Here is a 15,928-nt window from a genome sequence, read left to right as displayed (position 1 = left end):
TCTGTCATTAGTGTGACAAATACTAAGATGCAAGGATTTTATTGATTTTGAGATAAAAACAGATTGCTGAAACAGTATTTGAGCCATTCACAGTTGGTTTAAACATGAATTAATTTTGCAGCATGTAAAATTAAAAGGTGAGACATGTAATCTAGTACAGCCAGTGTTCAGCATCCCTAATGATTTAGATTCCTCTTGACTTCATTAACTGTATTACAACCCCGCTTGATGACAGGACCCAGTTGTAAAAGCTAGAATAATGAAATCATGTCCTGTGATTAGTTCATTCAAAGTAACGTGAGATAGAAACAAAAAGCAAGCCTGAGCATCTAATTACACTTAAAACAGTGTAGGAACTTGTATCAAACACATTTATTCGAGTGACTTGTTTAACAAAAACGCACCTGCAACAAAAGCTAGTGTACACATACCGGTATGCAGAGGCAAAAACTATTTACAACACGAAGAGCATGTGCTCTGGCACAAAACCACATTTGCATATCATTTGCTTTGTTAAAGTGGACCCACTGTTCCAGTGGTGACTGCTCGAACTAAACATTATCAGAGTTTCAAATCGTGAGTGCAGCGAACATACGGGTAACCACTGCGAGGCTGAGGTATCAAACTGCTTTAAACACTTAATTTGAGACAGATTTTTTTTCTGGCTCTCTATGATGTCACTCTAAGCAGATATCTTTAATACGGTCATTCAGCTACGCAGCCCTGTGATTGAAGCCCCTCCTACTTGTTGTTCAAACCTTTTGTTCATGCGGCGGCAGCCAATCAAAAGAAAGCGAGCCCAAAAACAGCCTGCTTCAGACGGTGCATGAACTGAGTGGGCGCACTGAGGCTCAGTATAAGATGAACAGGGATTATTTTGGATGGGAAATCATGCAGAGCCACTCTAGTGGGGTCCAAGAATACAAACATGGAGGTGGCAATTTAGGGGGAAATTTAGGAAAGGTGAGGTTACAAAAAATAAATAAAAATTTAAAAAATAAAATAAAATCAGGAAATCCTGAAATGGTATCATGTGGTCCTTTTAACTGTATGGCACTCAGTGTTGCTTCCTGTATACGGCAACCTCCTCCTCATACGTGCAAGGCTTAAACAAACAAGTTGTCATTAAAGGCAGAATGACTTGAGGGTAAACCAGTGGGTGAACCAAAGCTTTAACTTATTAGTATAGAATAAAATTAAATGGCTCAGTGACTCAGACAACATACAACATTAAGAACATAAGTTGGAACCCAACACATTGTGTTTAAAGAAAAAACAATAGAACAGTTATCCTCTTTGGCAAAACTGGAAAATACAACCTGGCTTACCCAAACAGTAAAGGCAGCAGGAATAACCCCAAAAAGTTGAGTCTGTTCATCTGGATGTAGCGTTTTCAGTGGGAGAAACATTTTCGTCAATCAGTGACTTCTTCAGTCTCAGCTGACCAACAACCATGGTCTTTGGCTGGGGAAACCTGCACTCAGCCGAGACTGAAGAAGTTGGTTGCGTTTTCAGTTTCTCCCACTGAAAACGCTACATCCAGATGAACAGGATCAACTTTTTCGGAATTACTTACCTGGATGATTGAGCATGAGAAGACATTTTAAGCAACAGGAAGAAGAGAGTCATAGCTAAGCTTAGTGACTTAGCTCCCACTTCTTTCCACACTCATTTGTGTTGACTGTAGTCACTGAGATACACAATATGTGGGCGACACCAAGGGATTTATGGTATTAACACACAAACAGTATTATTAGCAGCAGCAATAGAGTCTTAATTAGCCCCGTATATCAAAAACAACACAAGACACTTCCATGTTAAAGGTTAGGAATGGATCATCGGCTTCATCATGATATTCAGTCAGACAGACACCGTGAAGGCACTCTTCAGATGAGCAGAAGATGAAGAAATCAGAAGGAAAGCACCAAAATGGAAGTCTGTGTGCCACTTTTTCCTTTTTTTTTTTTTTAAACCTTCTGCTCAACAACCCATCATGTTCTCTTTGTTGTTCACAGTGTTTCGTGACCTCGAGTTAAAAAGGGATGACGCACTGTTAGCGTTGTACCTAGTCCAGGGAGACAACTTGTGATAAAGACTTAAGAGGCACAGTATTAGTTCTGCAGCAAATCCAGTGATGCCGGCTATCACGAGTCCTCGCTGGCCCGTTTGCGAGACTGGTCACCTCTGGAAAACAAGCACAAGACCCAAGTTAAAGCAGATGTGAGTCTGTCTTCATTTGACGCTAATGACTCCGGAAAACTGACCGTGGGAATCCGTTCATGGAGAGCTCCATCTGTAGTTTCTGGTCATGAGCAGCGTAGTCTTGCAGCAGAGACTCCACAGCAGGAGGGTTAATCTGGGGGATAAACCCGGAGAAGAGATCTGGGGCGAGCTGAGCCCACTCTGAGAGAGGAAACCAAAATCAAAAATAAATTAATGAATTTTTTAAAAAAGTCTGTGAATAAGAGGAGAGTGTGAGATAAATAATTTATCTAAAATCACCTGGTCGGAGGCTGTAGAGGCCCTTAACCACACTAGCCATTGTTGAGGGTTGCACTTCAAAGGGCATGGACCGAGCTTTAATGAGCAGAGCTGAAAAGAACGAGCACAATGGACAAGATGGTGTCAACTGACTTGACCAAAGGGAGGATTTTTATTTATTTATTTTTCCCTTTTTTGTGACTTTGCATCACATCGTGATTAATCAGAACAAAGCGGATAAGATGAAGCGGTACACTCACGCATCAGTGTGTTCACGTGTTTTTCTGCGACGTGATCGGCGAACAGCTTCATCAGATCCTCTCTGAGGTCTCGGTTCAGTTTAGACTCGATGTAGAACTTGTTCTGAAAAGGGAAGCATGTACAAACATAAATTTAAGTAACAAACTAACACAAAACTACATTTGCCTGCATGGGATTTGCCAAATATTTGATTGAAAAGGGAAAACAGCAGATAAGTGGTACCTACCAAGTACATAAAGACAGGGACTATACACTGAAGAGAAGCTATATATTGTGTCAGTGCAACGTTGAAATTCTCAATGAAGTTCTCGAGTGGGCTAGCCTGCAAAACATTGCAAAAAGAGTTAGTTTTATAGTTTCTGCATGTGCTGTACGATTACGTCTTGCATTTGGGTTTGCTTACTTGTAGATGGGTGGAGACCTGCTGTAGGTGACCTGTTATTTTTGATGTCAGATCATTGTAGAGCAGCTCAGAGTGCTGCTGACAAACACACTTGTAGACATAACTAGGAAAACAAAAGACAGGCATTTGAGGTTATATTAAAATTCTCAGTTAATCACATGGTAATATATATATGGCGCTTCTTATGGCAACAGAAATCATAATCTAAGGGGGGAGTCTAGTTGAGAGGGGTGTTTATTCAACATCCCTTTACCTGTGCTGTCTCACCTGTATATCTGTGCATAAGAAACAGAGATGTGGTCTGTGGGATTCTGAATCAGCAGACGGTCAACTGCCTTCTCCAGGTTTGGCCAGTGGTTTTTCCGGTAGTCCTCCACTGCCATTGCATTCAGAACTGTGTGAAGAGAGGGGAGCTGCATTGAGCCTTCACATCACTCTCCACATACATTACTAACATAAGCGGAGGCCGAGCTGCTGTAGACCGTGAGCTCTCGGGCCCTGCTTCGAGTGAACTTACGGAACTTGGAAGTGGAGTCGAGGGCGAATTTTCCCTCGGAAGCAGCTCCCGGAGCGGTGCTGTCAGTCTCGCTGACTTCGCTGCTCTCGCTGCCTGTATCCGAGTCCATTAACTTTGACCCACCGGTTGCACCGGACCACGGTTTCCCTTGTCGAGTACCCGCTTCTCCAACCGGCACCGTCGCACAGACGGGCTGCGGGACCGTCGATATCTCCGACAGCTGGCTGCTAAGATACGTGCGGACTTTATTACTGCCGCTCGCGCGGTAGTTGTGGTTATGGTCGTCTTTTACGTCCAAACTGTCATCTTCCATAGCCTCCATTTTCACTGGTCCGGTGAACCGAAGCACTGCGTCGCTAGATGAACATTTCAGACAACAACTAAAGATGAAGACAAAAACTGTCAGGCGTCTCCGGCGGAGTCCATCACCGTTTTGCTTTTAAGTTTTACGACACGCCGTATTACAGGGCAGCTAAAAGGATGTTGGGAAATGTAGTTCCGAGGTTTTAGGGTTAGGAATGTTCCTTAGCTTTCTGTGTGTGAACCTGCGGCTAGCTAAACAATGTGATAACCACCTAATTGTTAATGATAAGCCGAGTGACAACTAAAATGCTTAATAAAACACATTTAAAACTAGAGACCATAATACGCATGCGCAAACCCCCGACGAGGTCCACCAAAATTGATGTTGAAATTGGACCCCACCGTCTCACCAAACTTCAAGAGTTCACGTGACTCGGGAACTAGCCGGATGAAACACCAGGTGGCGCTGTGTTAATGTCTGACGATACTGATATTGACACCAATCAGATGCGTTTGCAATAATAGAAATGAGAGGTCAGAAATTTTTTCTTTCCTGTATTTTTTTTACTGAGAACTCCATGAGAAATAACAACTAGAATGATGTAAAAACGTATCTTCTTAAAACGTAAACAAAACATTACCTTGTCAATGGCATGTGAATTACGTTGGTATAGACATGTATCCAACACAGTGGCTCAATTATGTCGATATACCAACACTTTGCAGGCAGCAGACTCCTTAATGCTCAATGAAAAGTGACACAGGCAACAAAACCAGGTTTATAAGGAGGACAAAAAGTGCCATTTTCAATGTGAATATATTCCTAAGGCTTATTATAACAACTCAGTATACCTTTGTACAGATAAAAACCATCATCTACCCTTTGATGAGTATGTCTCACATCAGAGTATAAAAATAAGAGGCTTGACCATAAAAAGTAGCTGCCACATGTCAGAAGGAACACCTTGTCGATAGTTATATATTTTTTTTCTGAATTTTAAATGACAGATTAAACATACAAAGCTTATGACAATGAAGGAGAGTGTTGATAAAGTGTTCTTTGGTCTAAAATTAAAGAGTACTGTCACTTTTCCACCAATGACCCTTACGAAAAGGCAGAACTGAACTTTCTATATTGCAGTTAGTGCGTTCAAGTAAACCATCAGAAGATTCATGTATGTGTCTGAAACTCATAGTACCCACCATTTATCAGCTGCTGGCTTACAAACTGATGTTTCTAATGGTAGCATGAACCAGCTCTAAAACGTATCATTAGACCACAGGTGACGTCGCCGTATGGACCGAAAATAACATTTGAAACATTTGCCTGTAATCACTGCAATGTAGAAATTAAAGCTTAATCTAAAGTAATAATTCAATTTCTGAAAATGTGAATGCAAAAATCAGAAAAGAACATGGAAAGTAAACATTAAAAAAAAAGAAAAAAAACTACAGTATTCTATTTAGTAAGTAGTATACAGTATGTAGTTTCAGACACATGTGCATGTGACTAAACAGGGCAGAGAAAGAAAGAAGAGGGGGGGAAAAAAAAACCCAAAAAAAAAAAACCAAAAACCTGCTGCATATTCACACAAAGTTGCCACACAACTTCAACTTTATGAAAAACAAGAGCAGGGTTTCCACCAGAGTACTGACAGCCCAGAGGCCCGCTGAACACTAAACATGTTTGAATGTATTTACATTTACTTTCAATCTATGAAAGAGCAGCTACAGCCGTTCAGTTTGTTAGCCCACAAATACACACACTCCGAAGAATTACAACAGTGAATCCTGAAAGTAAAAAATGAACAGGTGAACTGTGATAAACTAATACTCTTATTTTGATTTGTGTAGCTAACAGCCAAGACGTCTTCATCTAATTTAATGCTCTTCCACTCATACTATCATTTACTATCCACTTATGATTTGAAAAGAGAGAAAGACACTGGATTATTTGCTACCAAACAGAATAAATCTCCTTTGACCACTGGGTCTAACAACATTTCTGGAGGAAACCCTGAATATTAAGGATGAAGACTCAAAAATATATGAAACTTATATGTATATATTTATATATATCTATAAAAAGACAATTAGTGCTTTGTTGACTGGGTAATTTACATTTAAAGGTGGGTGGTACTCTCAGTCTTTTCAGAATTATTGTCTGTCTGCACACTTGACGTGGCCTCAGTGGCTACAGTGTGCTGTACTATGTCTTTGAGGCATGTTTCTCCATCCACTGCTGGTACTATGTCGGCATCCTCCGGCTCGCTGTCGTCTTCCTCCCCTTCAGCACAGCATTCAGAGTCCTCGCTGTCACTCCCGCAGGAGCTCGACGTCTCATCTTCAGAGTCAGAATAAACCTCTGCCCCGTGGAAGATATAGTGATTTGGTGGTTGAAACAGGTATTGGCCTGCTGTGGAAAACAAAAGAGGATCAATAAGCTTTGCACACCTATCTGGGATCTGTTCATTGTTTATGACAGTTGTATGGAGGGAGAAAAACTGCTGAGCAAAGGGACACACAACATGTCTTTGCACGATTTTGTCACACATCCAAAATCTATTTATTTGTTACATTAAAGCAGCTTTGCTTGCTTTACTGTGGTCTAAAGCTTACCCTCAAGGCGTTTGCTGATTGGAGTTCTGTTAACTCGACTCATCCAGCAACGTCTACGAAATTCAAGGTTGGAGGTTTGACTCTTTCGTTCGGCTGCCTCCTCTTTTGGCGCACCTTTCTCTGGAGATTCAGTGCTCTCCGTTGGACACTGAGCATTTGGACAAGGCTCTAGAGGTGTAACATTATTATCAGCAGTCTCTGTGACATTCAGACTTTCTGTCTCCTCCGAAGGCATATTTACTGAGTCTGTAGTGTGCTGCTTCTGCTCCTCCTGAGTCGCATCACTCGAAGCAGACAAGGCCTCACTTGGTGGCTGTTCTGGTAACCGAGGGGGTTTCTCTGTGATCTCAGTTAATCTTACAGTGTTGTAGCAGAGCTGCTCAAAGTCTCCACCCAATCGATGACAGAGCTCATTGATAATGACGTCACAGTCCCCGAGTAGCTCCACGTCAAAGTTGAGATGAGGCAGCTGCTCCCGATTGATCAGGACCTGAGGCACTTCATGAGGAATGGAGTCTGGATAGAGAGGAAAAACAAATATTCGGTGTTTGAATGACATGCAAAGCATACAGAAACATATTGGTAGTATGTTTAATGTTACAGAGACTAAAAGTGAATCTATTTCGATAAAACATACTTGGGATGAGGGCAACCGGTCGGACTTTAAGTGAAGAGCCAATGACGATCAAGAGATCCACCTCATCTTTATCCTGTTTCATGGCTCTGTGAAACATTTCTGGAAGGTTCTCTCCAAAAAAGACGATGTCTGGTTTCATGATTGCCAGGGGGATATCTGGACACCGTGGACAATGAGGGACAACCTGATGGATGAATTTAATGTATTAGCATTTATTTGCTACAGCCCCACCAAACACCATCCAAATTTTATTGGGGGGGGGGGGGGGGAATCACTCACAGCAATAACAAGGCAATCTTTCTGGAATATTTTAAACAGTCAGCTATGTTATGGGTTGTTTGGCAGGTAAAACTAAAAAGAGCATTATCAGCTTTTGAAGTTCATGTGGTTCCTCTTGTTTACAAGTAATTGCGGCCATATTTCAGACCCCTAACAGCAAATATATACAGATAAATCCTTATACTTATTTATTACTTATTAAAGAAGTTTTTCACACGATGTTTCTACATGCAATCTGTATCTCCATTGTTGGCCTTGGTGATGATGCAACATCCAACAGTGTCTGCAAAAAAGTGGTATCCTGGATTAGATTGCAGTGAACACATACCTGGTTAAAGATGTCTTCCCTTATAGCCTCACAGTCCACTTTGTGCTTACAGACGAGACAGGATGCAGTTGCAAATGACCCTAAAATATAATTGACACTGAATTACTGGGGAAGAACTATACAAAAACAAATGAAGAAATAAGCAAGAGGGATCAATCGCGTGCACCACTCACCGTGACACTGGATAATCCGCTGAACCCCAGCCACTTGTTCCAGTGTATCGATGTTTTGTGTATAATTGCGCAGCAGCTTTCTTTGCTTATCTAGCATAGATATAAATCTATGACAGGGAGAAGGTTCAAACTGCCCAGGGTAAATCTCCTGTAATATAAAATTATGCATTCAGTACTTGTGAAGAAAATGCAAACATTGCTATAGTCATATACCCCCACCATGGCTTTTCTGGACCATATTTAAACCCTTAATAACTGTTCATATTTCATGCCTCATAGTATGGCTTGAATATATTTTATAATAATAAATGAGTGATCAATCTTTAAAACAATTTAAAACATTTTTCAGGGTGCAGTATTAACTGACTTAGAACACAATATATATACAAAATGCTTATTGCAAACTAGTCTGTGCATTCAAAGCAGTGCTAGGAAACCTTGCATGTGTGGGACTTCCACATCAGTTTTCCACACTCACTGAAATGGCAGCTCAGGTCCTTTTGTAATGTTATGACCCAACCCATATTATGAGATCTGTTTTAATCTCTATTAGCTAATACATACAGCACTTTATTCAGTGTACTTAATTGCAATTTTATTCATGAAGCACATTTATTAATATGTAAACACAATGTGCTTAAGAGAGAAGATAAAAACATAAAATCCTGTGTAAGTTTACAAGACACACCCACACAGCTATTGAACTTTAAGCACTTTTTTCAACCAGGAAAAGTATTGCTGTGAGGCAACAGTGCTACCCACTATACCACGATATGCTCCTGTATATGGACCGCCTTCCCACCCTATTACAGATATTGTGTCTGTGATAAGGGACCCTCTGACTTCTGTATAGCCTCTGTTTTTTTGTGCATCTTATATGATCACTCCTATGTTCTTTTACTATTTTACTGTTTGGAGAATTCCCCACGATCTTTTAAATTTCCCGTCTCTGCAGGGGCCTGGTCAAATGTGGTGGGAACACAAACAGTTCTTGTGATAAAATTTTAAGTTACTTTCGGAAAATTAAACAATTTCAAGCTAAAAGACATATGTTTTTTTTTTCTTTACTGTTGCCAAATGTCAAAATGGGTCAAATTTAACTGAACATTATGTTATGTTTAAGTTAACTTAAAAAACAGGCTCTGATTCTCCATTTAAAAGTCAGTGTAAACATGGGGGTGTGGGGCACCGTATTAAACAACATTACAAAATTTAACAGGAACTCAGAAGCGGCTTACATTTAAGTAGTTTCCCTTTATTATATTTTCTAAATGTCAACACCCTTTCACAGAATGAAAGTGCATAATCCTCTAGTCATGTAGACCTTGCAGTGGTCTACATGAAGAGATTTATGGTTTGGATTAAGATTATTAATTCTTTGTTAGGGAGCATTCAAATTGTTATTCTATTGTTTGTGTAACACCAACCTTAGCAAACTTAAAAAACGGTCTAGGGTCCCGTCTGAAGTACTCAATGTCAAACATAGCTTGAGGATCTGGAAGATCTGGAAAATCTACAGCAAGCCGTGCATAAATTCCATCTCTGGAGCGGAAGTCTGGTATTCCACATGAAACTGAAACCTACAACAAATAAAATAAAAATAATAAAGAGATGCAATGAACACTAATACTAAAAATCGAATTTACACAGTAGAGCTACATGATAAAGTAAAAAATGCATACCCCAGCACCAGTCAGCACTAGGATCCTTTTACTTTCATGTAGTAGCCTGACCACATCTTCTAAGGTATTAATATCTTTCCGCTTCTTTCTTTTTGGAGGCTCTGAGATGTTGATGATGATCTGCCACAATGTCATGTCATCTAAATCTGGTGGGAGTACAGTCTCAGGCAGCAAATCCCTCAGGATGGCCCTTGGATCTGTCTCTCTAATGTGCTGCTGGATGAAACTGTAGGAACCTGCGAGCAAGAACATAACATCTCAGTATGGCTGGATTTCCAAAACACACATACTTGTGCAATGCAAACAATTATTATGTGGTTTAAATATATAGATAAACACTAAATACATATCATAAGTGGCGTAATCTAAGATACTGTAGTTTATTAATGATGTTAGTTACCTATTTGCGGTTGAGGAGTCCAGTCGCTGGAGCTTGCATGTGAGGACCTGTCATCGTCTTCAGTGATGTGCTCTGGAGTGACAGCCAAACCGTTGGAGGGAAGATCATCGTGCCCAAGAAAATCTAAGTACAGACATGGAGAAATTTAACTAAATATGACTAGATACAAGTCGGGACTCTCTTTAATAACTGCTATGACCCGTTACAAAAGTAAATCGGTGAAAACAGCCTCTCAAAGTGAACTTTCAACCGGCTAACAAACGCCAAATTGCTCTCAAAGTTTTGCGTGGTTATGAAAAAGTTAAATGGACAAACTTGTGCTGACAGGATCACTGATAGAGAGTTAGCGAAATATAATTTAGTGGAAAAGTTCCCGTTTTTAGGAGTACAGGAGTTCTCGACACCCACACAGCATTACTGTATTTAACATTAGCTAAGTTAACTGTTTCACATGGAGCCAGTTAGCTCACCGGTTAAGTTGGCAAAGAGAATTTTTCTCACTGAAAGTCACTCAAATACTCAAAGTTTTTTTTTCTCTTTTTTATACCTGGACTGTCCTCGGTTCCGCCAAAGACAGCGGTGTCGTCAAGTTTCCCCACTGGCTTGTGAGTCTCGGAGAGCAATACTTCCAGTCCATTGTTGTCTCCGCCTAGCGCTGCCGGGGCCTGTTCTACCGCCATCACCGGCTTCGCTTCCTTCTCCGCGGGCTGCGCACAATTCAACGCCGCCTCCCAGCTCTCAGTTGCCGCGGAGACGCACGAGAACTGGTCCGCTTCGACGGCTTTCAGTCCATAGTTAGTCCCTGGACTGATTTTCGAAATCTTAGCGTGAGGTTCCCCCGTATCGGAGGCGCCCGAAAAGGCCGTTTTCAGACTGTTCTCTCCGTCCGCCATCTTCAGCCCGCAGAGCCGCTGAGCAGGAGCCTTCCTCTCGGACAGCTGGCTCATTTGCATAGCACACGTGACTCGTTCTCCACCAGTAGTCCCGAGCGAAACGCCCCCCTCTACGTCGCTGACATTATACCATAACAAATATTGTTGCCTTCAAGTGCTGTCGGATGATTTCTAATCATAGGTTAGCCCTCACGAATCTTTCAAGCCTTTCGGTGATGTGTTTCGCGTAAATATAAACGATTTTATATTGACGTGTAGTCGTTGTAAACTTAATTAATGCCCCAGTTACAAATCTGTCATTTTCTTTTTTCGTTGCCACACAAGCCTTAAGTATGTGAAAGAAATTTAGTTTTACTACATAAAAATATAACATTTCTAATTTCCTAAAGCTACCATTGCCTTTGTTTCTTAGCCAGATGAATAAACGAATTTTCTAGTAAGCAGGACCATTATCAAGACCCTTGAATGCATCATACGTCATACGGTGAAAAGGGGCAGCTGGGCTCTCCCAACAACTCAGGAGAGATCTCCCTTGAAAATTTCAACAGTTTAATAATCCCTGAAATCTAACGCTAGCTGACAAAACCATACTAAGACAAACTTTGCTAACAGTTAGTAGTTAGCTAGTTGGTTATAGTGAGTGAGTGAGTGAGAGGGGGAACCCTTTGGCAACCCTTTAACTGATCAGCTGTGATCACGTTCAGCAGCATTTGTGGTCCGTTAAAAGAAGCCATACGTGCTTCTCCGACAGATTTTTATGGAGGCTGTTTTGAGCTGTAAACCTGAGGATTTGGAGGATTACTACGGGTTACTGGGATGTGATGAACTGTCATCGGTAAGTTCTGGTCAGTGGGTTTAAGGCTCAGACTATTTGCTGGGTTGCTGAACGGATATAGTCTCGATCTATAAGTCAGTAATTATTTAGGGAGAAATGGGGGTTAAAAACATAAAATACTACATGAGACATCAACGATCAATAGCCTGTACACTGCTGAGCCAAAAAATGTAAAAATAAAAATGTATGTGTGCCTCAGATTAGGCTGAACCAACTGAGACCTGTTGATGTGAAACTAGTCGTGCGTCATCCAGTGTCTGCCAGCCAGCATTTAAATTCATTTGTGTATAACTAGATTAGATATGGAATCAGTGTGATTTTTTTAAATGTATCTTACTAAAATAAATCTTTGATTAGCAACATCAACACACATATCCACTGCGGTCTTGTGATCGCCAATTTTCACTCAATATATTACTCAACAATCAGCAACAGTCATAGACTGGCAGAGCTGAGGGTCTCAAATAGTCAATAACACGGTCAAGATAACATCGATCTGATTGATTAGATCACATCAGACTATGAGGTTTGTTTTGTTTTGTTGTCCTGCAGACCGAACAGATTCTCAATGAATACAAGATTCGAGCCTTGGCATGTCATCCAGACAAACACCTCGACAGCCCAAGAGCAGGTAATGCACACACACCACTAACTGTGTGTGAGTCATATTTCATATAACCTTTTTTTCATAGACCGAAGCAATAAAGTAATACGAAGTGTGTTATTACCGCTTCAATGCCTCTTAATTCACACTTTTCTTACATAGCTAATGTCTGTTTCTGACATCTTAACTTCAAAGCAAATAATGCTAATAGAGGGGATGCTTACAGCTGTACACAGTGAATTGTTTTGTTTAATTTTTAATTTTATATTAGAACCCCTTTTTTTCTGTTGTGAAAGTGGCAGATTTCCAGAAGCTGCAGGAAGCCAAAGAGGTTTTATGTGATGAAAACAAAAGGAAAAACTATGATCTTTGGAAAAGAAGTGGAGTTATGATCCCATTTCACGACTGGCAGGCCTTGAACGACTCAGTGAAAACTGTATGTAATGTCTTCACTTTGGATTCTTCAAAACACTGTGCAATCATTGACGCTTAAAAAACCTGCTAATCTGTTTACAGTCAATGCACTGGGCTGTGAGAAATAAGAAGGAACCAATGTTGGAGGCCTCCAAACCAGAAGACCCCATCACGTCACAAGCAGAGAGCTTTCACTGTGAGCAACAGGAAACGGGGAAATCTTCGTGTGAAAGCACGACATACTCAGGTAACTGAAATTTATTCTGATTCTTTAAAGCAAGATGTTGCTGGAGAGCAATACATAACAACACACAAAATACAAGTAAGGAAGTGGTCAGTGCCATAGGATCCTTATTTTTGAAAGTCAGACGTGAGAAACGTTTAATTGATACCAGTATGATAGACGTGATTTGGTGTATTTTCGATCTAATTTCACTGCAGAGAGGCAATGGATATTCAGAGCAGCTGCTCAAGAGCTTCTCTGCTCTTATATTAACCTCATGGAATATAAAAGTAGGAGCTCTTTAGTGCTCATATTAAAGAGGGGCTGCACGCCCACCCAGTGTTTTGTGAGGTTTTGCATTTTGCACTTCAAAGCTACCACTTTAAAGCACTGATTTCATTTTACTTTGGTTATAATTTCAGGTTCAGCAATTATTCACAACTTGGCTGTGAGACCCTGTTAGTAGTTTCCTCTTAGCTAGCTTTTAGCATCAGTCTTCAGGGCTGACAGGACAGGGCTGTTTTCCTGAGATTCTACAGAAGCTCGCTGTGGATTCCTTTTTCCTTTATAATACTGCCACAAAATGTTTCAAATATTTGCCGCTAAAGAGCACTGTAAGGACTTTGTTCCCCAACTAATTTTTAGAGTTAGAAGTCAGTCATAACCTCTGGGATAAACACTTGCAAGTCAGTATTACTATAGCTGAAACACAGGTATGATTATGGACTTTCCTCCACAAGCATCAGTACAGCTTATAGTCAAGCCGAGTACACAACAGGCTTGAGTACTCAGTGAAGGATCTGAACTGTTCCTCATGTGAATTTCTTCTAGAGTAAACAGCAGCTGTTTAAAAAGTGCTGAACTGCTTAAAGGGAAGTGAAGTGACTTTTTTTTTATCATTGCTGCAGGTGATTTCTGCCATCGACGCTTCCGCTGGGCTGGTGACTCTCCATCTAATCTGCTGCGGAAATTCCGAAATTATGAAATCTAAATATATTAAAACTTTCATGTTGTCTAAGTGTTGCTAGACTTGGGACCATTTTATTGTAATGCCAGCTTTTATAGAGTATGTTTAGGTGTTGTGCAGCTGTGACATCATTAACTGTCTCACTGTTGCAAAGCTAACTGTCAGGTATATGTTATGTTTGGCTAAATACTTTAATATTAATATTATTTTTCTTGCTTGGTGTGTACCTTCCCTACAGTTTGTTGTAAAGACAGCATTCTGGCACCAAATTGCTTCCTCATTTTTTTCTGTCATGTTTGAATTATTTAATGTGTCGTCACTAATATCTCCTCATTCAGGTGAATGGGAGGGCTATAGAGGACTAATTAACCACCAGAAAAAGAGAGCCAGAAAAATGTTACTTCAGCTATCATTTTACCACCGAATCATAAGAAATTTGTCTTTTTTCTTACAATGTCTCCCTCAATGTCTTCCAGATGTATACTTTGTGATCTGGAGACATTTGAGTGAGACGAGTTCCATCTAACTGCCCAATAGACTTATATGAAGTCTATAGGCAGTCTATTGCGCAGTGAGATGGAATACATATATATGTATCTCTCTCAGTAACATACAGTGGAGGCATGATTGTGCGTGATCTTATTGTTTGCTGTAATGTATGTGTGTTTGTATTAGTATTATTCTCTGACTTCTTCAGCTTTGTTTGAGGCCAAACTAATTCTTTGAATAGAAGCCTTAAGTTTTCCACAATTGTGTTTTAGTACAGCATATTTACACCCACCCTTTATCAGAGGGAAGTCACAACTTGTGGTCTATAGCTAAATATAATATGTTATTTTGTAAAGATATAAAATCACTTATTGTTTAGTTTGTTTCACTGCACTGTCAGAAGACATATATTTTAAATGTTCAGTAGCAAACCATATGAAGTGAACACAGGGTTTCAAATCTTTAAGGTGGGAGTCGGAATCAAGAAAAAAGACACATGATTGATGTTATGTTTTCTGGTGCTCTTGCTAATATAAATATGGTTAAATATCGCAATTAAAATAAACAATAATAATAATAAAAAATAAAGATTACCTGTAAAAGCAGCTGTTAAAAATAGCAGGCTACAGAATTTTTTAGTTCCTATAATGAAAAACACACAGGCTGAGTTTCTGTAACACAGATTTAGCTGTGAGCATAAACCTTTTAAGGGAACTTGCTGACACAGTCTCTCTCACAATCTGCCCATGCTTTTGCAACATTTTTCCAAGCCCTTGTTGTCCAAATCTGGCAGATTTTGCAGTGTCTTAGTTTCTTGTTCTTGGCTGACAGGAGTGGCACCCGGTGTGGTCTTCTGCTGCTGTAGCCCATCTGGTTCAAGGTTTGACATAATCTGCTTTCATGGATGTTCTTCTGCAAACCCTGGTTGTGATGAGTTATTATTTGAGTTAGTGTTGCCTTCCTATCAGCTCCGGTCAGCAAGTAAATTTCTATATACCTAAATACTCTGAGATTCTGCCATGTGATTAGGTGATGATATTTTCATTACTGAGTGACTGGTGAGTGTATTTATCAGACATTTCATCATAAATAAAATGATGGCATGACAATCCAATACTTGTAATGCAAGTGACCTTCTTTTATTTGTATCACTGACTATTATTCACGTAGCAGACTGTAAGCAAAGAAGTGGAAATAGATTAAAATCTAAACAAAAAAAAGTTTTCGAATGCTGTCATATTTACTGGTGGTTATATACTGGTGAGTTAATCCAAGTTATCAAGACATGTAAAATAATCAGTCCAGTTTCCAGTGCAAAGGGTAGGTTTGAGCTTATTCTGCCTTATTAAGAAGGTTACATTATATGGAAAAAGTTGTGTAAATACCAAGTAATAAACGGCTAAATTACTAGGATTTATTA

At 40.0% G+C, this 15,928-nt stretch overlaps 3 protein-coding genes across 4 annotated transcripts; 1 reads left to right on the top strand and 2 right to left on the bottom strand.

The window, feature by feature from the left end:
- Positions 1-7: 7 nt before the first annotated feature.
- On the bottom strand, positions 8-4,317 carry cacul1 (CDK2 associated cullin domain 1). Its single transcript, XM_003441219.5, has 8 exons — positions 3,663-4,317; positions 3,413-3,539; positions 3,146-3,248; positions 2,969-3,064; positions 2,742-2,844; positions 2,503-2,592; positions 2,265-2,403; positions 8-2,184 (listed from the first exon to the last, which is right to left on the bottom strand). The coding sequence occupies exons 1-8, from the start codon at positions 3,982-3,984 to the stop codon at positions 2,145-2,147; spliced, it is 1,020 nt and encodes a 339-aa protein (XP_003441267.1). The 5' UTR covers positions 3,985-4,317; the 3' UTR covers positions 8-2,144.
- A 197-nt stretch (positions 4,318-4,514) lies between these two features.
- Positions 4,515-11,080, bottom strand: sirt1 (sirtuin 1). Of its 2 annotated transcripts, none has more exons than XM_025897354.1 (9): positions 10,631-11,080; positions 10,084-10,206; positions 9,684-9,919; positions 9,429-9,581; positions 8,002-8,149; positions 7,829-7,908; positions 7,222-7,405; positions 6,585-7,100; positions 4,515-6,378 (listed from the first exon to the last, which is right to left on the bottom strand). In XM_025897354.1, the coding sequence occupies exons 1-9, from the start codon at positions 11,034-11,036 to the stop codon at positions 6,089-6,091; spliced, it is 2,136 nt and encodes a 711-aa protein (XP_025753139.1). In that variant the 5' UTR covers positions 11,037-11,080; the 3' UTR covers positions 4,515-6,088. The 2 variants fall into 2 exon arrangements, with proteins under 2 accessions (XP_025753139.1, XP_005473903.1); XM_005473846.4 differs by having other exon boundaries at positions 4,515-6,381; positions 10,631-11,078.
- A 360-nt stretch (positions 11,081-11,440) lies between these two features.
- Positions 11,441-15,622, top strand: dnajc12 (DnaJ (Hsp40) homolog, subfamily C, member 12). The gene is made up of 5 exons (XM_003441055.5): positions 11,441-11,811; positions 12,364-12,442; positions 12,712-12,851; positions 12,932-13,076; positions 13,961-15,622. The coding sequence occupies exons 1-5, from the start codon at positions 11,734-11,736 to the stop codon at positions 14,041-14,043; spliced, it is 525 nt and encodes a 174-aa protein (XP_003441103.1). The 5' UTR covers positions 11,441-11,733; the 3' UTR covers positions 14,044-15,622.
- The last annotated feature ends 306 nt before the right edge of the window (positions 15,623-15,928 follow it).

Source organism: Oreochromis niloticus, linkage group LG13 (assembly GCF_001858045.2).
Source record: "Oreochromis niloticus isolate F11D_XX linkage group LG13, O_niloticus_UMD_NMBU, whole genome shotgun sequence".
Taxonomy (NCBI): domain Eukaryota; kingdom Metazoa; phylum Chordata; class Actinopteri; order Cichliformes; family Cichlidae; genus Oreochromis; species Oreochromis niloticus.
Note: the sequence above shows the minus strand (reverse complement) of the source record. Positions and strands in the feature narration are given on the sequence as shown.